General features: G+C 32.2%; 2 protein-coding genes across 2 annotated transcripts; one reads left to right on the forward strand and one right to left on the reverse strand.

The window, feature by feature from the left end:
* Window positions 1-30: 30 nt before the first annotated feature.
* On the forward strand, window positions 31-4,464 carry LOC129285752 (uncharacterized). Its single transcript, XM_054921620.1, has 5 exons — window positions 31-276; window positions 358-545; window positions 2,865-2,901; window positions 3,467-3,534; window positions 3,608-4,464. The coding sequence occupies exons 1-5, from the start codon at window positions 31-33 to the stop codon at window positions 4,068-4,070; spliced, it is 1,002 nt and encodes a 333-aa protein (XP_054777595.1). The 3' UTR covers window positions 4,071-4,464.
* A 6,820-nt stretch (window positions 4,465-11,284) lies between these two features.
* Window positions 11,285-13,987, reverse strand: LOC129286008 (wall-associated receptor kinase-like 22). The gene is made up of 2 exons (XM_054922045.1): window positions 13,120-13,987; window positions 11,285-12,648 (listed from the first exon to the last, which is right to left on the reverse strand). Exons 1-2 carry the CDS (start codon window positions 13,949-13,951, stop codon window positions 11,465-11,467), a joined length of 2,016 nt encoding a protein of 671 aa, XP_054778020.1. The 5' UTR covers window positions 13,952-13,987; the 3' UTR covers window positions 11,285-11,464.
* Window positions 13,988-23,820: the final 9,833 nt, after the last annotated feature.

A 23,820-nucleotide genomic window follows, 5' to 3' on the forward strand; every position in this document is an offset into this window, starting at 1 on the left:
GGCTGAAAGAGTCTAGTCATTAGTGATCAGATGCAAGGTGGTAGAAATGAGTTTCTGGATTATGAAAGGTCTGGGGCTTCCCAGTATTCAGAAGAACGACCAAGAAGTATAGCTCATCACATTGATGGTGTTCAGCAGGATGGCAAACTTGGTGGATCCGAGTTTCAACACCCAATGCCTTTTGAACCAATAGAACGACCTAAATTGAAGTTGCTACCACGGAGTAGGACAAAACCATTGGATAATACGGAATCCCCTGTTTATGATTATGTTCAGGTATCACACGGTTAGCTTGGAGACTTTATTTTTCTGCAGAATGAATTTGACATGATGATTTCTTTGTTTTCTCCATTGAAGGGATCTAGTCGATTGAGTGATGCTGGTCATGTTGAAACTGTTCATGAGGTGCATAGTCATGCCAATCTTGTGAAGCCTGTCTTAGCTTCGACTGAGATTGTGAAGGAGGGAGGACGGCGCCCAAAGCTGAATTTGAAGCCTCGGTCCCAGCGACTTGATCAATTGGAAGGAAATGTTGATAGAGAAAGGTAAAGGTTAACGGTGTGGTTGGTTGGGAAATTTTTAAGGGAAAATCACAGTGAGGTCCCATAGAGAGATTCTAATAATCAAGAAGTCCCACGAAATGTTAAAATAATTCTCAATTCCCATGGGCTTTGATGTACTTAAATTTTGATATGCATTTACTAAGATAACCTTATTTAAAAAATATGATCAGTTGCCATTAAATAAGGGTTTTTCTAACCACACCACAGACACCAGATATTTTCCTTTCACCACCGTGAATCCTGTGCTGCCCGAGACCCGCATGAGTCATTTTCATTTCCATCCTCTCCGCCATCGCTGGAGATTATCCTTCCATAATCATCGCAAGAGGAACCTTTACCAGCACTAGTATTCGTTCCCCTGCCATAATGCTCCTCTTTTCAAGAACTGACTTCTGTTTTAGTGTTTTCTTTTTCTTTCTTTATCATTAATCCTTCTTTGATCCTTGGTGAAAGTCGCCACTCATGGTATTAAGGTCAAGAACTCTCCCTCTTACTGGTTAGTCACATACATCACCACTTGTCTCTGATTTATAGGGAACCCATCAACAGCTGGATCAAGATAAGGAGGGGTGAAGTTCTCGACTCTGGTCTTCTTTGGGTATTTATCACCATTCTTGTCAATGTTGACTGTTGCTTCCACTAACCCAGATTTTGCCATTAGGAAGCACAGTTGAAGTTTGAGTGATACATTCTAGCAATGGAGGTACCTGCCATAACCTTAAATCTATCACCCCCAGGCTTTGTGGGCTGTAAAACATCGGCACTAAATTGGGTGTGTTGGCATCCAACCATACCATTCTAAGCACCATTGATGAACAAGAGATGTCCATTGTATAGATTCAAGAGGCTGCCCATGGTTTTGGAAGGCATCATTTCAGAGTCCCACATGGGTTCACAATCAGTGAATTCTTTGTTTTAAATAAGGTTATTTTAATTAATGCATGTCAAAATTTATTTACCATCAAAGCCCATGGGACTTGAGAATTATTTTAATATTTTGCGAGACTTCTTGGTAATTAGAATCCTTCTATGGGACCTTAGTATAATTTTCCCAATTTTTAAGCATGCTATATGACTATTTCTTTGCATGTGTGTGAGCGACCTGCCTTGTTGTGTTGTCTGTGAAACATGTCCAGTGGGCTCAGGGACCATGATTTGGTCATGTTCCTTCTTTTAATTGCAGAAAGATCTGCTTTGGATTTGAAGATATAAGGATGTGCTTTTTCAAATAGCAAGATGTTCATAATTTGTTAAGAGAATTAAATAACATTGGATTAATTAATGTGAAAATACAAGTATTTGTCTAATATGGTTAGTGCTTTAGGCACGTTGTTGGCCAAAGTAAAAGGCGCAATTTTAGCTTGTACTCTTTAATTATTCTAAGAAGTTCTTTTGAACATTAGTGTTTGGTCATTTGATCCTTTAATTGCTTTGAAACTTCAACAAGCTTAGGGACTTGAATTGCTTTTGGCGGAAGAAGAGTGCTTAATGGTAATGGTGTAAGAGGGTGCTTGTAGAGCATTTTCTTTTCTCATGATTTTGCAAATAGTATGAATAACTAAATTCTTGATGCAACCTGTTGAGCTCCCCTCTTTCTTTTTCTTCATTATACAAACAGGGAGTTTTAATTCTTAGTCTGATGCAAAGCTTACAGATGATTATTTGAATGGATTCTAACATGGCATAATTAAAATCGAAAGCATTATACTCTCTTTGTTTTTATTTACTCTGCATTTCAATCAACACTTAATCAAGATAATGTATATGAATTGTACACGATACTTTAAAACATTATATTAAACAACAGAAGACCGAAAATTTATGTTTGACCCAAAAATTTCTTAAAACACTTCCAGTTTAAAATAATGTCGTGCCTGACCCGCCAATTTTGATGGGCTTACTCCTTTTGCTCAAAATCAAGCACATAAGGTTGTGAAGAAATGATCATGCTGAACTTACTAGTATCCTAGATTCTCATCTTGTTTGTGTTTATTTAGTAATTTCACATGATTTGTTGTCTTATGTTGCTACCTTTTGCATTGTCAGGCTCATGAATATGAAATAGTATGAACTACTTTCAGCAAGTTTATCAAGTATATTTAATGGGAAAACAGAACTTTTGGTACTCAAACTTTCACCCAATATACAGTTGGTCCCCATGTTTTAATTGGTATTAAAGTATTAAACATACGAACCAAATTGCAAATTGGTTGAAAGTTTGTGGACAAAAAGTTGTGTTTTCCCTATATTTAATTTATTATTGCTTTTTGTCTAATAATGAAACTGTTGCAAATAATTCAGGAATGCTTTATTTGGTGGTGCTCGTCCTCGAGAACTGGTAAGTTTCAGTTTTTTATTTTTAAAATTTTTATGTCAAGAGGATTTTGAACCATGTCACTGCCACCTATACACCATCTCACTCTTATTACTTAAACTAGTCTCAACTCTCTACTCAACTGACCAATTTTTTTAATATTCTGAATGCTAGTTAAAAAGTTTTCATTATTTTTATTTAATTGTTTTTGGACAGATAAGATAGTTTGAATCTGGATCTTCTGAACTACTTTACATGGCAAGTAGAGAAAGATAGAAACAAAACGATAGATCCCACTCTTGCACGTATGTACGCAGTCAAGTGGAACCCATTCTTTTCTTTCTATCTCCCTCTACTTCACCTCATGAAGTACTTTATTGCTTGCTTCTTCAAGTTGCAATTTTTTTTTTTCTTAACTGAGATTCTTTCTACTGTCATTTAAATTTTTGCTGCTTTGCTAATGTTAGTGACAGGTGACGTTTCTTTCTTTCTTTCCTTTTTTGTTTTTTATTTTATTTGCCCCCTTCTCTCTATGCTTGGCCCTGGCTTCATATTTTCATCTTGATTATGTCTATAACTCGTTTCCCAGGTTCTGATGGAGCGAGGGATTGATAATGTTGCAATTAAGGAATATGATGTGGCTGAACACTCAAATAGGTAGTTTCCTGTTTTGTGTCTTGTTATAATTCATCTGTCTCCCTGACTCATGCTCAAGTTTTTCTTTTTGTAGGGTTGAATATAACATTGGGAAGGCTGAGAGTGTTCCGGATCGGTCAACCCATGTTGAAAAAACTCAGAATACTCTTCATGATCAAAGGGCCATAAAAAGGCCTGAAAAGAAGGAGCAAAGGGTAGAAGCTGAGAGGGGCAATGGGCAGAGGAGGAATTGGCGTGGTGATCATCGAAGGAATGTGAGAGAGACTGAAAGGCAGCAGGTCTCCGAGAGACAACCTTCACCTGAGACATGGCGTAAGCCTGTTGAGGGGCCAAAATCATCTTCTGACATTGTTGGTATGCGCCAAAATAAAGCAGCTTCAGCAGTTGAACTTGCCCAAGCATTCTCCAGATCCATCTCTGATCCGAAGGCGAATGATCGGTTTTCAGGTCAAAAGGGTCTGAACACTGGCCACACACAGATCCCATTTTCACGGCTCGTTGGCCCTTCCCCAAGAGCTCAGATCAATGGTTATTGACTTTTCCCATTGGTCTGGAGAAAAATTGGGACATCTTGATCAGAGATCCATTTCCTGGAGACATAGCAGTTGTTACATGCAAGTGGTGAAATTGCTGAGTTCTGTGGTTTTTATTTTCTCATCTGCAGAAATGAGTGAGAAAATTGAATTGTTTGCTAGTTAGTAAACGCCATACATGACATTGCCAATTTTACGATTATCATTTAACTTTGTTTCGTCTTTTTTCTTGCCCTTCATTATATGCTCCCAATCCCAAACAACTGTACTTCATCATTATGAAGGAGGTGATGAAAAGGCTTTTTGCCTAAATTATTTTAGTATTTAAGGCCTTCTAGGTTCCAGCATCATCTTTAGCAGGAATGAGATTTTTAATTGATCATTTCTAGTTTCTTCACCTTGAGTATGTGGATAGTTTGTGCTCTTTGGTTAAGGATTTCAAAAGTCAAAAGGAAGTTTTTGACTATAGTCCTTTTATTGCCAATCTGATCCTCTACACTGATGAAGTAATCGTATATAGTATAGTATATTTTTTTTTTGAAGGACATTGTATATAGTATAATTGTATATGGTACAATTTGGGAAGAAATAGAACAAAAGCTATCAAGGTTTAAGAGCGCTGACTTTATATGTAGTCATGTTTTTAATGTCTTTTTTTTTTTTTAATGTATGCATATGTGATTGTAGTAGATTGGAATTATTTTTATTCGCTTCAGTGTTAATGTTAAGTATAAACAATAATTATTAATTTGTGGGAAGCTGCACTAGGAACATACAATGTGGGCGTATTAGGTTGATTTTGAGATAACTTATCCCATTCGCCGACAAGCAAGTACCTTGGTTTCTCTCAAAGAGATTAAGCTTATCATATTTAAATGTGATAATTTAAATAAGTTCTCATTTTGTTATTGTACGGTCAAAAATGTTAAGCTTATCATGTTTAAAGACTATAATCAAGGTAAGGCTTCACTTGCTAAATGCGCTGACCCATGGTCACGTTAGGATATCAATATTTAAACACTAAAGATTGATCTCTTGATTATATTGAACCAGGGCTAAGTTAGGATAACAATATCTAAATGCTAAAGATTAAATTCATAGAACTTAATCGCTAATGGGTCATAATTAGATTCTTTTTGATACATAAGTTTCTCTTTAAAAAAAGACAAATGTAAAGCATAATTAAATCTTGTTTAATAAAAAGAAAATATCAGCAACACGAGCATTCATGAGAATAGAAAAAAGTTAAAAAGAACTCACAGAAAATATATTGAAATTTCACAAGAGAAAATATGTTATAAGCTTGTTCTTTGAATGTTGAAGTAAAGGAGAATTTACAGACCTCTTCTCATGAGTTCATCTACAAGTGGTAGCTACAAGTAGGGGCAAAGCCAAAATTTTTTAAAAAGAATTATATTAAGGTCCCACAAAAAAATTAATTATTAATAGTTGTAATTCAGTTGTTAATAAATTTTATAGTAATTAATTTTTTTGTATGGGATTTTAATAAAATTTTCCCAAAATTTTATTTGGGGGCCGGGATAACAAAACATGCTCATTTTATTAAAAAAATATAAGAAATTTTTAATTGAATTTCATCTGTTAATAAAGTAATTATCTACTTTCAAACTAACTCTATTTTTTCATATTTATCTCTATTAAACACTCTATAATAAATATAAAATTATTTATTAATAGGGACACTTAAAAAAAAAAATGATTATCTATTAAAAAATTAAAAATGTTTTATATTTTTTAACCAAAAAGCTCCATCTACGTAAACAATAACCCAACCTTCTTGTAGAAAAGAAAGATTTCTCTCATTCTTCATGACTTCATGGAGATTAACTCATTTCAAACTCAACCATGCTTTATTATATCCCCCTCGTCTCTCCAAATTTATAGGATTACCATAACATTTACTCGTCGTTCTTCGGACCAAGTTCCCGGTACCCAGCCCCTCACGTTTCGGCCAAGAAGCATCGTCTTGCGTCACGTTAGGGGCGCAGTCATGTGCATCGCTTACTCTTATTAGAGTTTCAAATTTAGAGCCTACCATCTTACTTTGTCCTTCTCTGCTCAAATCATCGCTTAAGTTTGGCCCAGCATTCACCTCCTTATTTTTGCTCTATGATTAGAATGTCCATGCATATTGCACTTCTTGGGACATACATCCCTATGATGCCCATATTTCCCTTAATTAAATGATATGTAATCCCTCATGCTCAATAAAACATTTTCCCCCCCAAAGATCTTGACTGACGATTTCAATCTCTTATAAAGATCAAGTTCAATGCATATACAGGCAAATATATGCCACATTCACTGTTGTGAGTTATCATGTCAATTTTCAGTGTTCTTCCAATCCCAACATGCACCAATCCTTTTCAAAGCTGACAAAGTTAAAATTTTTACAAGGTTAAAATATTTTAAAAGCTTCTGGAATAATTCAGGACATTCAAAAAGGTATCGGAGTCTTCTGAAATACACTGGTATGACCTCAAAAAACTTAGATAACTCTAGAATAGTGTAGAGAGCACTTGAAATCTAGATTATTCTAAGGATATTCTACTCTTGTACATTCTAGAATTCTCCTTGTAAATATCACGATATTCCTTGTAGATATTTCTATAAAAATATCTAGAGATAAAATGTACACCGTTGAATCGAATCAATTCTAGTCGTCCATTAAAGAGGTGGAAACTTTCTGAAAGAAGGGAAAGCCTATAAATACCCCCTCATCCCTCATTTGTAATCACTCAAGAAAAGCAATAAAGATCTCAAGTTCATTCCCTCAAACTCTCTACTCTCTACTTGTACATCTAGTTCTCTTAAGTTTCGTTGCTTACTTTATGAGTTTGGCTGACTTAGTTAAAATCAAGAGGTTGATCAAAACTAAGGTTGGTATAGTTCAAGAAAAGGAAAGTTCAAAGACCGTGACAAGCTACGTTAAAAAGTTCCAACGGTAGTGATGGGATTCTAACCCATGCCGCAATCTTCCTCAAACACCAACATTCCAAGGGTCAAAATTCAGTCTCTATGGTTGAACTATCAAATAATAATAAGCAATATCATCCACGGACTTTCTTGGTAAACATAATTCATATAATCTCCAGACTCAAAAGATACTATAAAAGATGTCTTCCATATATTTCTAAGACTTCTTCAGTGGAATGTTCTTACCCAGAAGTTTAATAATAAGAGCTTTCCTCGATCGCTCACACCATAACTCATATTCCACTTGAGATATCCCCACCGTTACACAATCATCATCATCAGACTCTTCATTCTGCTTCTGCCCTGAATCTTTATCACAGGTATTTTAGACCCTTCAATATAATCCTTCCATGCCATCGAAACAACAACTATCTTTGCTATCCTTTGATCCAATCTCTCTTTCCAAATCTAAAAGTTTGTCTTTAAAAGAGAGATCAATAACCAAGCCACTAGAAACAGCCTCTTCGACAATACACCGTCTTCACCAACCTTGCCTTTCTTCTTCCGTCGAGCAACACCATCGACCCTCCAAAACCTCCACTACTGTTAGACGACATAGCAGCTTCCTGAAGGAAACTCTCGCTTTCTCCATGCAACGTCGCTCGCGACATAAAAATAGTCCACTTTTAATTCTTCTTAATTAATTCTTATTGTTAAGTTCAATCAATTAAATCTTTTTTTTAAAAAAGTATTTGTAAATCCTTGCAGTTTCACTCAATTTTAAATTAGGTCCCTGCAATTTATTTTATTTTAATCAAGCTCTTATAGATTCATCTATTACATACATACATACATACATATATATATATATATATTAACCTCCTGAAAGTTAAAATTAATAATTAATTATATAAAATAAAAATACTCATAGAGTTTGTAGAAAATTTAATTTAATACTTATAGCCAAAATTGGAAAAAAGAAAATTGGATTTGATCCATTGTTTATCTTTTTATTATAATTTTTTATGAAAATTTTACATGTACAAAAATATTTAGAAGACAGCATAATTATATAAATTTTGAGTTATAAAAATTATGTAATTAATTCTAAACTCAGATAATCATTTGATAAAAATATAAAAGTTCTCAATTTTGTTTTTTTAAAAGGAAAAATGTAAATATTTTTTACTTTCAGGAATTAAAAGCTTTTATTTGGATACATAGAAACGGTTATGTGATATCCTATTATAGGTTTTGGTTTTTCACTTTTATTTGGATACATAGAAACGGTCATGTGATATTCATTTTCTGTTCACTCATAATTTTATTTTTGTACTATCATTGGCAAGCAATTTGTTTAGTTATGAGGAAAAGCTTAATGCTTCTCAAATTCGTTAACATATTGATTTATTTTTAAATACATTAAATTACTAATATTTTTTTTTATAAAAATATCAATTAATTAAAAAGAAAAAAATCACAACACATAAGGTTTAACAAGTGTTAAGGGGTAGGGGGACTGAAGGTTAAAGAAGAGAAATGACTGGCTATTTGATGAACATCTTGTACCAATTTCTGCTGAGAGTGATGTTTTGAATGAAGGCAATGGAAGAGTTTTTTCCTGAAACAGAGAACAAAAACTCCTGATATATGAAGAGAATTGGCAAACGAAAAATCATTGACCCATTGTAAAGCAATTCTAAGACAAAGCAAGTTGAAACAATTTGGATCAGTGGTTGAGGATCTTTTCCAAATAAAAATGTGGATGTGAACAGAGTTCAGTGTTTAAGAGACAAAGACAGAACCTAGTCGACCTCTGTTTAAATTTCCTCAAACATATATGCCATTGAAATGAAATAGAAAAAGTTGGTGGTATATTTAATGCAAAAGATAATGACAATGACCATGAAATTGTTTAATAACCTAATCTAGAGACTGAATCTTACCATGATGAAAAGCAATGTTCTTTTTTTTGCCAAATTAGATTAAGTAAAATGATGACACTTCTCAGAATAGAATCTAAGCCATCATAATATAAATGTGAAAAAGTAGATGTGATCCACCTAGAAATCCCAATCTCCTAAATTTTTGAGGATTGAATTGACAAAGCACCAAACTAAAGTGATTTGACATAAGAACATCTACAGAAAAGACGATTCAATGATTTTGAATATGAGCAACCAAAAACACAATTGGAATGTGTATTAAGATGGTGATGTCGAAGAACAACTCCAAGAAGTAGAGCAGAATGAACCAACTTTCATATGAAAAGAAGTTGCTTATATGGTAAATTAATCTTCCATAAAAAAGTCCAGAAAGAATCATTAGCACGTAATCTCCTATCTTTGATGATATGAATGAATTCCAAGACCTCCTTCTTTCAAAGGGGAGAAAAAATATCTTTTTTCGTGAGATGCATTTTTTTCTCCCTTGATCAACACCCCAAAAGAAATCAACTAATTTTGAATCAATCAAGTTACAAACCTTTAGCAATTTAACATAGGACATGAGGTAAATATTGGTTGTTGCAGTTAAAACATATTTAATTAAGGTCAATCTAAAATCTTGAGATAATAATTTGACTTTCTAAGAGGAGATCCGCTTGTCAAGAGTCTAGAATTGGCTTATAAAGATAGACTTGTCAAGTCCAGCATCTATTAAAGAACTAAGATACTTATCCAATTTATTTGATATAGGAATGCCAAAATTCTAAGATATAAAGTTCTTCAAATCAGGAGAGACATTAGGACTTATGACTATAATAGAGTGCGTTTTATTAATCTTAAATCCAACCATCTACTGAAAGGGTGCAAAATATCCAAGACAATGTTCAAACTTGAATATTTACATTCAGAAAATCAATATTGAATCATCTGCACAAAGGTGAGTAACAGGATAAGAGTCAGCAGAAATTTTGATACCTCCAAGTACACCGGCCTCTTGCTTATGAAGAATCAAGGATATAATATTCATATTATAATATAATATAATTAATTTATTAATAATATTATATGCAATTTTATAAAAAAACAATATCCTTGTAATTTTTTACATTCAATTTTTTTAAAAAAATTAACTCAAATTGTTATTGTAAATAAAAAGATCACACATATATTAATTAAACCATTCAAACACTTCGATTTTATCAAAATTAATTTCACAAACTAATATCCAAACACAATCTTATTCAAACCCCACTTCGTCCACTGTTCCCCTGCGAGAAAGCCTTGACGCAGCAGATGACATCGAAAGAGACGGAGGGAGGCGAATGGGCGGCGAGGCTTCAACGGTGATCTGACGGCGTTGAACGTCACAGACGAGGGGGCCGGCTATTAGAATTTGGTTTCGTTGACTGCCTGTTAGTCAAGAAGCGACAGACGTTGAGCTTGTTAAAAGAAAACATCTTTCGAAAAGACCAAACGACCCCAGGTTATGGTATGCATGGTTCTTCTAGAAATTAGATTGCTCTAGTAAACCCTAGCCTGTTAGCTATTATATGAATGAGTTCTTGCTGGTCGGATTGGGAATTTCAACTAGTGAGCATGGGAGAAATATTAACTGAATCATTGTGCATTCTGATTCATATTCGTTATTTTAGATTTTTCTCTCTTGAAAAAAATCTGATTTTCCTAGGAGGTTATATTCATTTGGTTTGCCATTACACCCTTCCCTTCACGCTGTCACTGCCATGTGGAGGAATCAGGGACGAGTTATTAGAATTTCATAAACAATAGGGATTTAATGGACACATGGAGATAATTGTAGGTAATAATTTATGTTTTGAAGTATAAGAACTTGTTTGAAAAAAAAAAAAGGTGTGAACTAGAGGGGCCGCCAATTAATTAAATTTTTCAATAAACTATCATTAGTATATCTTAACCAAAGCTTTAATAACCATCGTCATGACAGTGTTATAACCATGATTAACATAGTTGTCATTAGGATACTGTGGCTGAGTTTGTTTTCTTAATTTGGGCATGTAAAGTTGATGTTAAAGGAAGTGCATGCTGTAATAATTTCTGAATGACTATGAGGATACGGAATGGAAAATGAACCTTCCATAAAGAATGCCAAGCCACAAGTTGAAGATTAAGGAAGGGAACTAGTTGATGCATGAGCTTGTTAGGTAGCTAGGATCACATTCTAACTTATTAAAGTTTAGTTAAGGTCCTGTTAAAGGTCAAGCATTATAAGACTAGATTTAGTTGAGACAGAGTGCTATTGATCTGAGCATGGACTCTACATGAAAGAAATGAAATACAATCATACTTTTCTCTCATCTACCTTCCTGCTCTGCATGCTTTTGTAATTTCATGGTATCAAAGCAAACTGACTTTCTTGTTTTTTTTTTCTTGCTGCACTTTCTTGAGGTTTGTCGATAGTACAATCTCTCCTCCTAGGAACATGGACCTTAATTTCCTAAAAAGGGGAGAAAAGAATGCTGTGGGGTGTCTTCACTTTTAGCTGGGTGTAGAGTCTATTTGGAAAAATAATATGTTTTCTTCTGTGGAATCTTGGTCTGATTCAGAAGGAGTGGCGTGGTTAGCAGATTGTCTGTCATGTGGAAATTCAAGAGCACATTCAGTGATCTTTATGTTATTTTGTGTCTTTCTCAATGCTTCTAGCTCTGCTGAAACCTCTCTCATTGTGGGTCTCTTCTTCCCATTCAGTCTCAAGCATCTCTTTGCAAGATTTGCAATCCCAAGAAGATCATCTTTCCTTCCTTCATGAACAACTTTAGCATCTAAAATCTCAAAAACCTTATCCTTCTTTGTCAGAGACATAAATTCTGCAACTAGGTTTTGACCCTGATTTTCTTCTGAGAAGGTAATGGGTTTCCTTCCAGTGATGAGCTCTACAAGTACAACCCCAAAACTGTATACATCGCTTTTTTCTGTAAATTGACTAGATTGGAAGTATTCAGGATCAATGTACCCAAAAGTGCCTTGTACCACTGTGGTTAAGTGAGTCCTATCATCTGGGACTGATCTTGAAGTCCCAAAATCAGACACTTTGGCACTATACTTATGATCCAGGAGTATGTTTGAAGTTTTGACGTCTCTATGGAAGATGGGAATGGAAGCTGCAGAATGCATATAGGCCAGTGCTCCTGCAACCTCACAAGCAATTCTGAGACGGTTGTCCCATGAAAGCTTTGCTTCGAGTTCCTGGTTATGGATGTGATGAGAAAGGGTTCCATTGGGAATAAATTCATATACCAGTAATGGGGCTTCAGTCTCTAGACACCAACCTAGGAGTTGGACAATGTTCCTATGGTTTATTTGGGACAGAATCACCACTTCGTTAATCAAAGTCTCAATCTGGTTTCTCACAATTTCTTTTGCCTTCTTGACTGCGACAATGCTACCATCTTGTAACATTCCTTTATAAACGGTTCCAAATCCACCTTGACCAAGAAACCTACTTTGATTGTAGTTATCTGTTGCTCGTTCCAGCTCATCCACTGTAAAAAGTTTTGCTTTCTCTCGGTTTCCATAACATGATATCTTTTCTTGTAGCAAGAGGCCACCATTTTGCTTGAACAACTTTTCCCGACGGATTCTTTCTTTCTTTTGTTTTAGGCATTGATGTAACTTGTGACTCAAAAGAAATAAGCACAAAAGTCCGGCACCAATACCAGCACCTGCAAGTGAATGATTAAAGTGCAAAGGAGTGATTTTATATTTGCAGACAAGATAAGATACTTTGAAAGTATGGGGTTGTACATCTAGTGATCATCCCAATTACAGTACATGGCAAAGTATCTTCAACCATCCTTGAAAAATGTCACACCATTTTATACAATCTATGATTTGGTCTGCTACTTAAACAAAGAGGAGAGAAGGTTGTGTTGGAGACAATAATCATTGTGGACATCTAAGTTATGTACATGGCACAAGGGGACGGTGAGAGTTGGATTGAAACAAAAGCCGACAGATTCCTTTTAATTTAGGTTTGGGTTATTAAAATTTGAATTCAACTCCAATTAGAGTTTAAACATTTAGTTGTTTGTCTAAAATTTAAACCTCGAGGAGAGTCTGACTGGCACATGTTTCTAGACACAATTTTGCTACCTAAAAGCCTAGTGAGCTAGCGAGGATTTAGAAGAGATTACCTAAAGAAGCAACCAATTTGATGGGGAAACGACGAGCATCTTTTTGAAGATGATCACAATCGAGAGTGTTGAAACTTGAACTCGGAAGGTATTTCTGAGAGAATGAGCAGGTGCAGTAGAATAAATGCGGATTAAGTTTACAGGAAGAAGGTTTGATGGGAACTAAAAAAGTTGTGAAGGGATAGATGAGATCATTTAGATGCAACTTATTAGCGGTTAGCAGAGTCTGTTGATCTGCACCATAGGCCTTTGCGATTGACTCAATTGAATCCCCAAATACAACTGTGTGAAGTAGCAGGAAGGAGACCCCATCTGAGATCTGGTTAGCAGTGGGACAAGCACATGAGATTGGAACTGAAACCTGTTTGCCTGCAGTGGGATCGATGACATAATTTTGTCGAAGCAACATCTGGCAAATGGCAAGGCCTTGATAAGTGTTGTTGGCCACAGTAAAGTAGGTGTCAACTGCCTTCAAGGTATAAGAAGTGGGATGCTGGTAGATTCCACCCAAACAGGAACAATCGATGGGAACAATAACAAGTTGATCGATGGGAATGTTGTTGTTATTGCTGGAGATGTTGTTGATGGAGGCTATGGAAGCTGCTTGGGAGCTAAGATGATTGGCAATGTTAAGAGGGGTATCATAAAGAGGATTGGATCTGAAAGTTACGAAGGAGATGCATGACTTTTGGAGGCCATTGCAGTCATACGCTACTTTGTTTGTGGAATTGAAAGAGCAGTCAACGATATCTTTGAGGTCCTGTTGGCTGCAGCAATGGAGGGATTGAGAAAGCACAGACAGGAGCAGAACGTAGAATGAAAGAATCTTCATGTCTTTAAAGTTAGACGAGAGAGAGTTTTATTGATATTGCTCTGCAATTTGTATGTGTGGGTGTCTATGTGTGTGTGTGTATATATATATATATATGAGTGTAGCTTATGTTTCAAATTCAATGGGAGAAGAAGAGGATTTGAGATAGCAATGTTGACCATTTATTTTGACTTAAAGGTTTACTGTGACTTTTTTTTTTTTTTTAAGAATCATCCGTCCTACTTCCATTTTTTGTATTTTTTTTTCACATTAAACTTTTTAATTTCTAGTTTTATTCATGACATGACTGTGGGGTAAAATTTTATTGAATGTATGATGTGCCCATGCCCCTTGCTTTTTCCTGTAAGGAAAGCGCGCCGTCTGCTTTTGTTGGCGTTAATGAGGTCGCTAGTTGGATCTCACATGGATCTGTGTGTTACCGACTTACCGGTTATATTCTCCGCGATCTTTAATATAAAACAACCTTTTGAAAGTTTTTTTTTCTAATATAAAATAAAATTAAAATAATTATTTTTTTTAATTTTATCCCTTATTTATTTATTATTGTTTAAATTTCAGTACACTAATTTATGAAAAAATTAGCTCAATGACATTAAAAAATACAGCTCTCATAAATTATGAATAATGAGATTTTTAAATATTTTAAAATATGGCCTATTTATAAAATTAATGAAATATATTTTACTTTTTTAATCCTCAAATTAATTGTATTATTAAAACACAATATATCTATTATAATTAATCGTTAACTAGCTGATTTTTTTTCTGAATCATTCCTTTTTTTAATATAAAATTGTCGGTGTTTTTTTTTCATCGCAAAATTTTTCTTCTCTTTCCTTTTATGTTTTTCTCAAGAACACTATAAAGAGGATATTAGACATTGAAAAGAAATTTTTATTTCTGGAAGTAGAAGACTATGTTGGAATTTATTATCTGTCATCAAATTTTCACTATCTTCACATCTTTTGATAACATCGAATTTTTTGCGGATTGTGCTTAATTCATTTTAAGCAAATGATTATGTATTTTTTGTTACTGATCTGCGATACTATATCATTGATATATATTAATAATAAATAAATTTATGTCTGATTGTCTAATTATGCTGATCTGCAATAGTATATTAGTGATATATAACAGTATATCAATGATGTAGTATCGTAAATCAGTAACATGAAAAATACATAATCATTTATCCCAAACAAATCAAATACAATCCACAAATATATTTAGACTTTTAGTTTATTAGAGAGAGTCAAATACTTAAACTAATAAACTAAAAAATTATGAATATGTAGCTCCATATCCCCCTCAACGTGCTCCGTTTCATTGATGTATTTCACCTCACATTTGTCTCTTATCGTCGTGATTGTGGCTCTCTCACACTACTGTGTTGTCTCACGTTTGTCTCTCTCATGTTTAATTCCGTCTTCTCTCTTGCAATCATCTCTATCGTTATAGAAATTTCTTATATTTTAAATCTTCTAATATTTGCAAAAAGCAGATATTTAAAGGGCACTTTTATAAATTAATTATAAATTAAATATTAAAAAGATTATTTTTTTTAAATTTAAGAAAGAATAGGTTATTTCTTTTATTTAGTCTCATAAAATGAACTATATGTGTAAATGCCCCATAATTTATTACTATTAATTGTGAAGAAAAATAAAATTAAAAAATTACATATTTATTATCCCTTATTTATTTATTATTGTTTAAATTTTTGCATAATAATTTATGAGAAAATTAGCTCGATGACTTCAAAAAATACAGCTTAAATAAATTATGGATGAGATTTTTAAATATTTTAAAATATAGTTCATTCATTAAATTAATTAAATATATTTTATTTTTTTATCCTCAAATTAAATTTATTATTAAAACATAATATATTTATTGTAACTAATCGTTAACTTATTGAATTTTTTTTTTTTTTTCTCTGAATCATTTTTTTCTCTAAATATAAAATTGTCGATGCCTTTTTTCATTGCAGAGTTTTCTTTTCTCTTCCTCTCTGCTTTTTTCAGGAATACTATGAAGAGGACATTAGACATTAAAGAGGAATCTTCATTTTTGGAAGCAGAAGACTATGTGGGAATTTATTATCTGTCATCAGATTTTCACCATCTTCACATCTTTTGATAGCATCAAAATTTTTGTAAACTATGCTTGATTCATTTTGAACAAATGATTATATATTTTTCGTGTTACTAATTTGTGATATTATATCATTGATATACATACGTATATCAATAATAAATAAGTTTATCTCTAATTATCTAATTATGTTGATCTATGATAGTATATCAGTCAGTGATATACAACCGTATATCAATGATATAGTATTGTGAATCAATAATATGAAAAACACATAATCATTCGCCTCAAACGAATCAATACAATCTACAAATATATTTGAACTCTTAGTTTATCACAGAGAGTCAAATACTTAAACTAATAAAATAAAAAATTATGAATATGTAGCTCCATGTCCCTGTTGATGTGCTCCATTTCATTGATGTATCTCACCTCACGTTTGTCTCTCACAGTTACAACTGTAGCTCTTTCACATTACTCTGTTGTCTCGCATTTGTCTCTCTCGCGTCTAATTTTGTCTTCTTTCTCGTATTCATCTCTCTCGTTTCAAAAATTTCTTGCATTTTAAATCTTTTAATATTTGCAAAAAGAAGATATTAAAAGGGTACTTTTATAAATTAATTATAAACTAAATATTAAAAAGGCTATTTTTTAAATTTAAGAAAGAATAAACTATTTCTTTTACCTAGTCCTATGAAATGGGCTATATGTGTAAATGTCCCATAATTTATTACTATTAATTGTAAAAAAAATTTAAAAATTACATATTTTTTAATAATTTTAAAAATATAACTATCATTTCTTAATAAATATTAAATCTCATTTGCGGGTTAAATGACGTTTTTTTTTACTGACCAAGGAAAAATATATAACACACACACACACACACACATCGTTGATGTTGAAAGAGAAGTAAAAACACACATCAGATGACATTAGCCTATACTGCTCGAGAGAGACAAATCCGATTAATGTTTTACATTTAAAATTAAAATAAATCCTCAAATATGATACAAGGGAGAATATTGGTAGAAGGATCTGGAAGAAATTTCATTTCTTAAAAAAATTTAAATAAGTAAACATTAATAAATTAATGAGTGAAATTGTTTTAACAAATATATGATATCTTCAGAATTTTGGTAAGATATTAAATTATTTCAAGAGTTTTTATTTTATTGATATTCTTCGTTTGTAGAAAGTATAAGGATAAAGAACTTGGTTTTTCCATGTAAATTAACCATTCTTCCTACTAAAAATTAAAATATGATTTGCCCATATCATTAGTACTCTTGTTACCATCATATAGCATTAATTTTTTTTGCCATTATTGATTCCTGATCCTTATAAAAATATTTTCACATTCTAATATTTTTAATTTAGAAAATCATGAGCCATTAGTGTTTCCTGTTCCACCAAGCCTAGATCTTTAGGGACGCGGATTAGACTTGACTGAATTAAGAAAATTACATTAGACTGGTATTAAACTTGACTGATTTGATATTGAGAAGGATTGGATTAGTTGGTCAAAACAAAAAAAAAAAAAAAACAGAGAGAGAGAGAGAGAAGGATTGGATTAAATAAAGTTTTGGAAAAATGAAAAAATTGCCAATAAGTCTCTCCTTAGGGTCAAAATTGTACTGGAAGACGAGTAGGTTTTGGATAGACTTAAGATGTAAGCAGATAGGCTTGGGATTTCATGACTATTTGCTTGCACCATAAGCTTATTTGCTGGTACCTTAATTCTTTGGTCTTTCAACATAGTTTCAGTCTCAAGGAGAGACTTATTAACGATTTTTTCAAAATTAATCCACATGTCATTATAATATTTCTCAATTTTGTATTAAGTTTCTATTATTTATTTTTTAATAAAATCTCTATAGTTTAATCTAATAGATAAGTTAATTATGTATATTTAAATTATTAATGAATGATTAAATTTCTCAAAACATGACCAATTTTAAAATTTATAGAAAATTTGACTTGATATTTTTAGCAAAAAAATTATTTAATACATTGTTTTATATTTTCATTAAATTTTTTATGAAAATTTTATGTGTAGAAAAATTACTAAGAAGACATAATCTAATTATATAATTTTTTGAGTTATAACAATTGTGTTATTAATTCTAAAGATATATAATCTTTTAATAAAAATATAAAAGTTCTTAATTTTATTTTTTCTAATGAAAAATTTTCGGATTTTAATCTTTATGGATTAACAAATCTAATAGATTAAACTATAAAATTTAAATTAAAAAAATTAAATTACATGGACCTAATCCAAAATTTAAAAAAACTATAAAACCTGCAAATTATTTTTTTTAAAAAAAGTTCTGTATGCTCTTCATTTTAATACCTTTATGTATGCTTAATTTCTATCCATACTTTCAAATTTAAAAATCAAATTTTAAATTATAATTTTTATATTACTCATTTTAAAATATGTATTCTTCTAATCCTATTTATAAGTCATTTTTATCATATTTCAACAGAATCAAGAAAAATCTTAAAATTCATCAATATTGTTTAAAAATTTAATAAGTTTTTAACTTTATCCCTTTTAAGTATATATATTTTAATAACTTATTTTTTCATCAACATTTAATAAAAGTTAAAAGGACAATTGCAATTAAAGAATTTTTTAACAATTCTGTAGACCATTGGCAATTAAAGAAAAAAAATGATTTATTGATTCATCATCGATATTTCAAAACACACAAAGTGAGAAATTTATTACTTGGCAATTAAAGGATAATAACCTATCCTTTGCAAACAATCTCTGGTTTCTGCAACCAGCAACACAAATAAAACAATGTATAGGAAGATTATATTTTCCACAAACAAATGGGACTTTCTACCTAATTTCTATCATGGAAACCATTTAAAAATTTACTTCTAAAAAATATAAGTTTCCTCGAATGCCAACTCACATCATTTGGGGCATTATAGATCCACACATATTCCTCCTATTAGATACACTTCATTAACCCATTTAACCCATCAATTATCCTGTTTTTTTTTCCCCCTCAAGAGCCCAAAAGAGCTTAACAATGACTGCTTGAGTCAAAGCTAGTATTGTCAAGGCAAGTGAATTGTGATTGAGAAATTACACAGACAAGAGCAGATTGTAAAATGAAGGAAGCTTCATATCTTCATGCTAGATATGAGTTTAAAATTCAATGGGAGAGGAAGACTTGAATGTTTATTATATTTTGAACAAGTAATATAATAATACATTTATAAATAATTCCACAAATTCTTTTCTTGCAAATAGAGGGAAAAAGTAGAAATCTACCTATCTAATCCATTTGTTTTGTGTGTGAAGCCAAGATGCCAAATCATATTAGGATAGTTTCATTTTATTTTCTCAAATCTAGATTAACTGATAATTTCCAATATTAAATGATTTATTAAAAAAAGCAGCTTTTAATCCATAGGTGTTTTCTGAAATAAGGCAACCTCAATTGCAATAGTACATCAATATTCAATGGTTAAAGTTGACCAATTGGCATTGAACAATGAAATGGTGACTAAATTACATTCCAAATTTGTAACTGAAAAGCGAACGGCAGACACTAAATAAATAAATGATTCATTTCCTTTTTTTTTTTTTGATACAGGAAAGAGGAGCAGCCTATATGCTGCTCATATTTAAAGAGTCTTTACCGAGGAGTGCACTAATCTCAGAAGGATCACTAAATTGATGAAGCCCAGGCCAAGCTTGCACAGCTTTTCGAGCCAAGTAATCTGCAACACTGTTTGCTGACCGAGTCGTGTGCATGGTGGAAACCTCCCAATCACATTGTATGATAGATCTTATATTCTCTATCAGTTCCTTGTCTACGTGGGGCTCAATATTACCACCCTTTAGTAGGTCAAGTGCTTCTATAGCATCCGAGGCAAGCATGATTCTGCGGAAGCCCAAATCCCAGGTTACCTTAGATCTATGAGAATCGCCCATAGTTCTGTCTGCAAACTAGTCGATCCAACAGATCCAAGCATGAACCCAGCAATGAACCGGTCTCGATGATCTCTGAGAACTCCCCCGCAGCCGCCTTTTTTTAATTCTTGGGAGGTACGAGCCATCCACATTAACTAGGATCCAGCCATTAGGTGGTTCTTCCCATCTTCTCGAACTGCCATGAGGTTTTTGCCCATACCAGTTCAGTTTAGCTACTTGGGAGAAGACACCAGTCATACTCTTTTGTATAGCTTTAGCTTGTGCCAAAACCTCTTCATTAGGAGTCGGTTTTCCTTCGAACACTAGTAAGTTTCTCCTCTTCCATAAAAGCCAGCAAATAATGAAAAAGAACGCTTGCTAGTCATCGTGTTTATTACTTCCATTGGCTTTGAGATTCCAAAGCAGCCAGTCACGTAGGTTCAAAGTGAAGAAGATACGTTTTTTATCAGGTCGCACCACAGAATTCCATAACGCACAGGTGTTTGGGGAATCTCGAAGCGTGTGTAGTGAGTCTTCAGCTTCTTCCTTGCACCATGAACACATGTCATTGGTTGCCATCTTCCTCCTGCAACGTTCCACATTCGTCAACAGCTTGTTATGTCCGATGATCCAAGCAAAGGTTCTACATCTCTACGGCACTTTAAGTTTCCAGACTTTGTTCCAACAGAAAACGTTGTTCTAGGTAGGTGCATGTAATATGTTATAAGCAGATCGAATAGAGAATTGCCCGTTATGTTCCCATTTCCAACGGATCTCCTGAGAATTTTCTACACTTGCTATTCCATCCTTGACGTTCTTCCAAACTCCTTTTATTCCATGCCAGACATTCGACCCAGGACGTTTTTGTTGGATAGAAGGTATTCTATCATTGCCACATTCATATTTCGCCCGCATAACACGCACCCATAGATCCTCTTTTCTTTTCTTTTTTTTTTTTTTTACCATCTTCCATCCCAGTTTCATTATATATGCTTGGTTTTGAGCGCGAGCATTTCAAAGTCCCAACCCTCCATAATTTTTCCTTTCACAGGCTTGTTCCCAAGAGACCAAGTGAGTTTTCCGATGTCCATGATTCATTTCTTCTTATGGACAAATTAAAAAATAATTAATTAATTAATCCTTGTATTTTTTTTCAAAACACTTTCCTGTATTTTTAAAATGTATAAATTAATTAATTCTTATCGTTGTTTCTCTTTGCTTAACTAATCCTTATTATTATTATTATTATTATTATATATATATATATATATTAGTAGGTTAAAGTGTACTTTTAGTCTTCTAACTTTATATAAAGTTTTAAATTTAGTCCCTAAATTTTAAAAAGTATTTTTCAGTTCTCTAACCTTAACACCGGCTATTTCAAATGACTATTTTTTATGCTAATCATTGTTATTTTAGAAAAATTAAACGTAACATGTTAATATTTGAGAATATTTTGTTAATATTTAAAGTTTAATGCATAAATTTTTTTGTGAAGAAACTAATAGTGTTAAGATTAAAAAATTAAAAAGATACTATATAAAATTAAGACATCAAAATGAAATATATTATATAAAGTTAAAAGATTAAAAGTATACTTTAAGCTATATTAATATTAGTTTGTATGTATCTCAACAATAGTTAACTATACTCCTTCTTTTATTTATAAAGCATGTCATTGATTATTATCACAATTTTTCTTTTTATCTTTTGATAAGAGCAAATATGTTATTAAAGTATGTCTATTTAATAAAAATAAAATTATTAAATTATTAAATTTTTAAACTAAACTAAGAAATGAGGTGCATGATCATATAAGTTGTAAATTATTTAGCATGAAGCCCAAGCATTCAAAAGGATGAAGTAGCAATGTGCTTGCTGAGTTCGATGGTACTCTAACATGCACGTGGGATTAAAAGTTTAATATTAAATTTGAATAATTTATATTAAATTTGAACTGTCTAAATTGATAAACTAGCAAATTTGTTAATAATTTTTATAATTTTTAATTTAATAAATAGGAAATTTAAATTTAAATTTAAAACTTTAAATTTGGTCAATACATATATGCATATGGGGGTGGGTGGAGAGGCACCTAAGCGGAGGAAAGCCAATTTTGTAAAAGTGTATGGAATACAAAACAAATGAATATGCACTCAACTCTAAAAAAAAATTAATAATAAAATTACAACAAATTATTATTCTAATTATATCAAGATTTCTTTCACCGCCAATTTTACGTCTTACTTTTTTGAATAGTCTTGAAAGCGCAATCGAGCTTCAAGATTCTTCAATCCAACTTCAAGTATTTTCCCAGCAATCTTTCAGTAAACATAAGGTTGATTTCCACCAATAATTGCTTTGATTGTTCTCATTTGTGCCATAGGTTGTTGATGGTGAGAAATACTTAAATATTGTTCTCATTTATGATCTGTCCAATTAAAATATTTCAAGTAGTCTAAATAAAATATTGTGTGATATTTTTTAAATTAATTTTATTTTTATAACAGAATACACATTTAATTTCTTCTCTTTTCTCTCTCTTTTATCATTAATATTAAAATAAATTTATATTTAATACCATCTAAATGTCATGTTTTTATTGAATAAACTGCAAATGATATGGTTGATTTGGTTTATCTAAGTATTTCTCTAATGGTGAGATTGCATAAACTTGTTTTAATTTGGTCATTAGCAACAAGATTCAAGGGGTTCTTTTTTCCAAGTGGTATATGTTGAACTTCAAACACTAGCTTGAAAGTTTTGCAAATCTACTTGGAATATTGTTGAAATCTTGGGGAGAGCATAATCTCCATTTCTTTATCATCATTTTTTCTTCACTTTCCAATTATAACCATTGATATCACTGCAATAAATAAATCTGTTTTGGTTATAAATTTGATGAATGATTATGATTAAGAAAGTGCAAAGGGAAAATGATGATAAAAAATGAAGAGATTCCTTGAAATCTTGGCTTCAAAATATCATTCGTGAAAACGGCACCCACTACAACAAAAAAGAGTTTTTTTTTATATCAATTAAAAAAAGATTTTTATGCCGGTGAAAAAGTCAGTCAAGAGATGACCAAAAAAATAAAATGTTGTGGGGGGGGGTATTTTTTACATTTGTTCTTCAAAAACTGGTTATATGTAGAACGGATGTAGAAAATATTCTATTAAGTCTTTTTATTTGTGAATGCAGTTGAATTTCAAGAACATTTCAAGGGGGTTATAATTTATGTGATAATTAAGGATCCCCCATAAAGTGAACGAAGGCAGATGAGAAAAAAAAGTTCAAGTGCTATGCATTTGCTTTCTGATGATAAAACCATAAATGTTGTTTGATTATAAACACACAAACAACATTTGCTTTCAGATGATATTTCAATAGGACTTTTTGAATGTTAAAAGCATTATCCAAACATGCTTAATAAAAAAAACTAGACAATGAATTTTTTTCCTTCATCCAAACAGTTGAACTTAAAGAATGATCATTAGAGAACATTACAAAAAATTGACTTTTAGTGATGACTTGCTGAAAAGTCATCACTAAAAGTTTTCAACGACAATAAAAAGTCACGACAACGTTATCATGAGAGCTCGTGTTGTTGATTCAATATGTGGCGATGATAGGATTCGTCGTTGAAAGTTGAAAATTGACAATGACAAATGTAGTCGCAAAAACCACACATCAGCAGTGACTATTTTGTTGCTGTTAAATGTTAAGTATCAGCAGTGACATTTGTCGCTGCAGAAACTATCAATAAGTGATGATTTTTTTATTACTGCTGAAAAGTAATGTTGGTTTTACCTACCATGTGTTGCTACATCAC

The sequence above is a fragment of the Prosopis cineraria genome, unplaced genomic scaffold (genome assembly GCF_029017545.1).
Source record: "Prosopis cineraria cultivar Desert tree isolate PC_DT_omini unplaced genomic scaffold, ASM2901754v1 PC11, whole genome shotgun sequence".
Taxonomy (NCBI): Eukaryota; Viridiplantae; Streptophyta; class Magnoliopsida; order Fabales; family Fabaceae; genus Prosopis; species Prosopis cineraria.

Excerpts from the sequence above, each read along its gene's own strand:
- LOC129285752 (XM_054921620.1), top strand. The coding sequence starts at position 31 with ATGCAAGGTGGTAGAAATGAGTTTCTGGATTATGAAAGGTCTGGGGCT. Across the intron at positions 546-2,864 it reads GGAAATGTTGATAGAGAAAG|GAATGCTTTATTTGGTGGTG; the intron begins GTAAAGGTTAAC and ends CAAATAATTCAG. Across the intron at positions 2,902-3,466 it reads GTGCTCGTCCTCGAGAACTG|GTTCTGATGGAGCGAGGGAT; the intron begins GTAAGTTTCAGT and ends CTCGTTTCCCAG.
- LOC129286008 (XM_054922045.1), bottom strand. The coding sequence starts at position 13,951 with ATGAAGATTCTTTCATTCTACGTTCTGCTCCTGTCTGTGCTTTCTCAA. Across the intron at positions 12,649-13,119 it reads CAAATTGGTTGCTTCTTTAG|GTGCTGGTATTGGTGCCGGA; the intron begins GTAATCTCTTCT and ends ATTCACTTGCAG.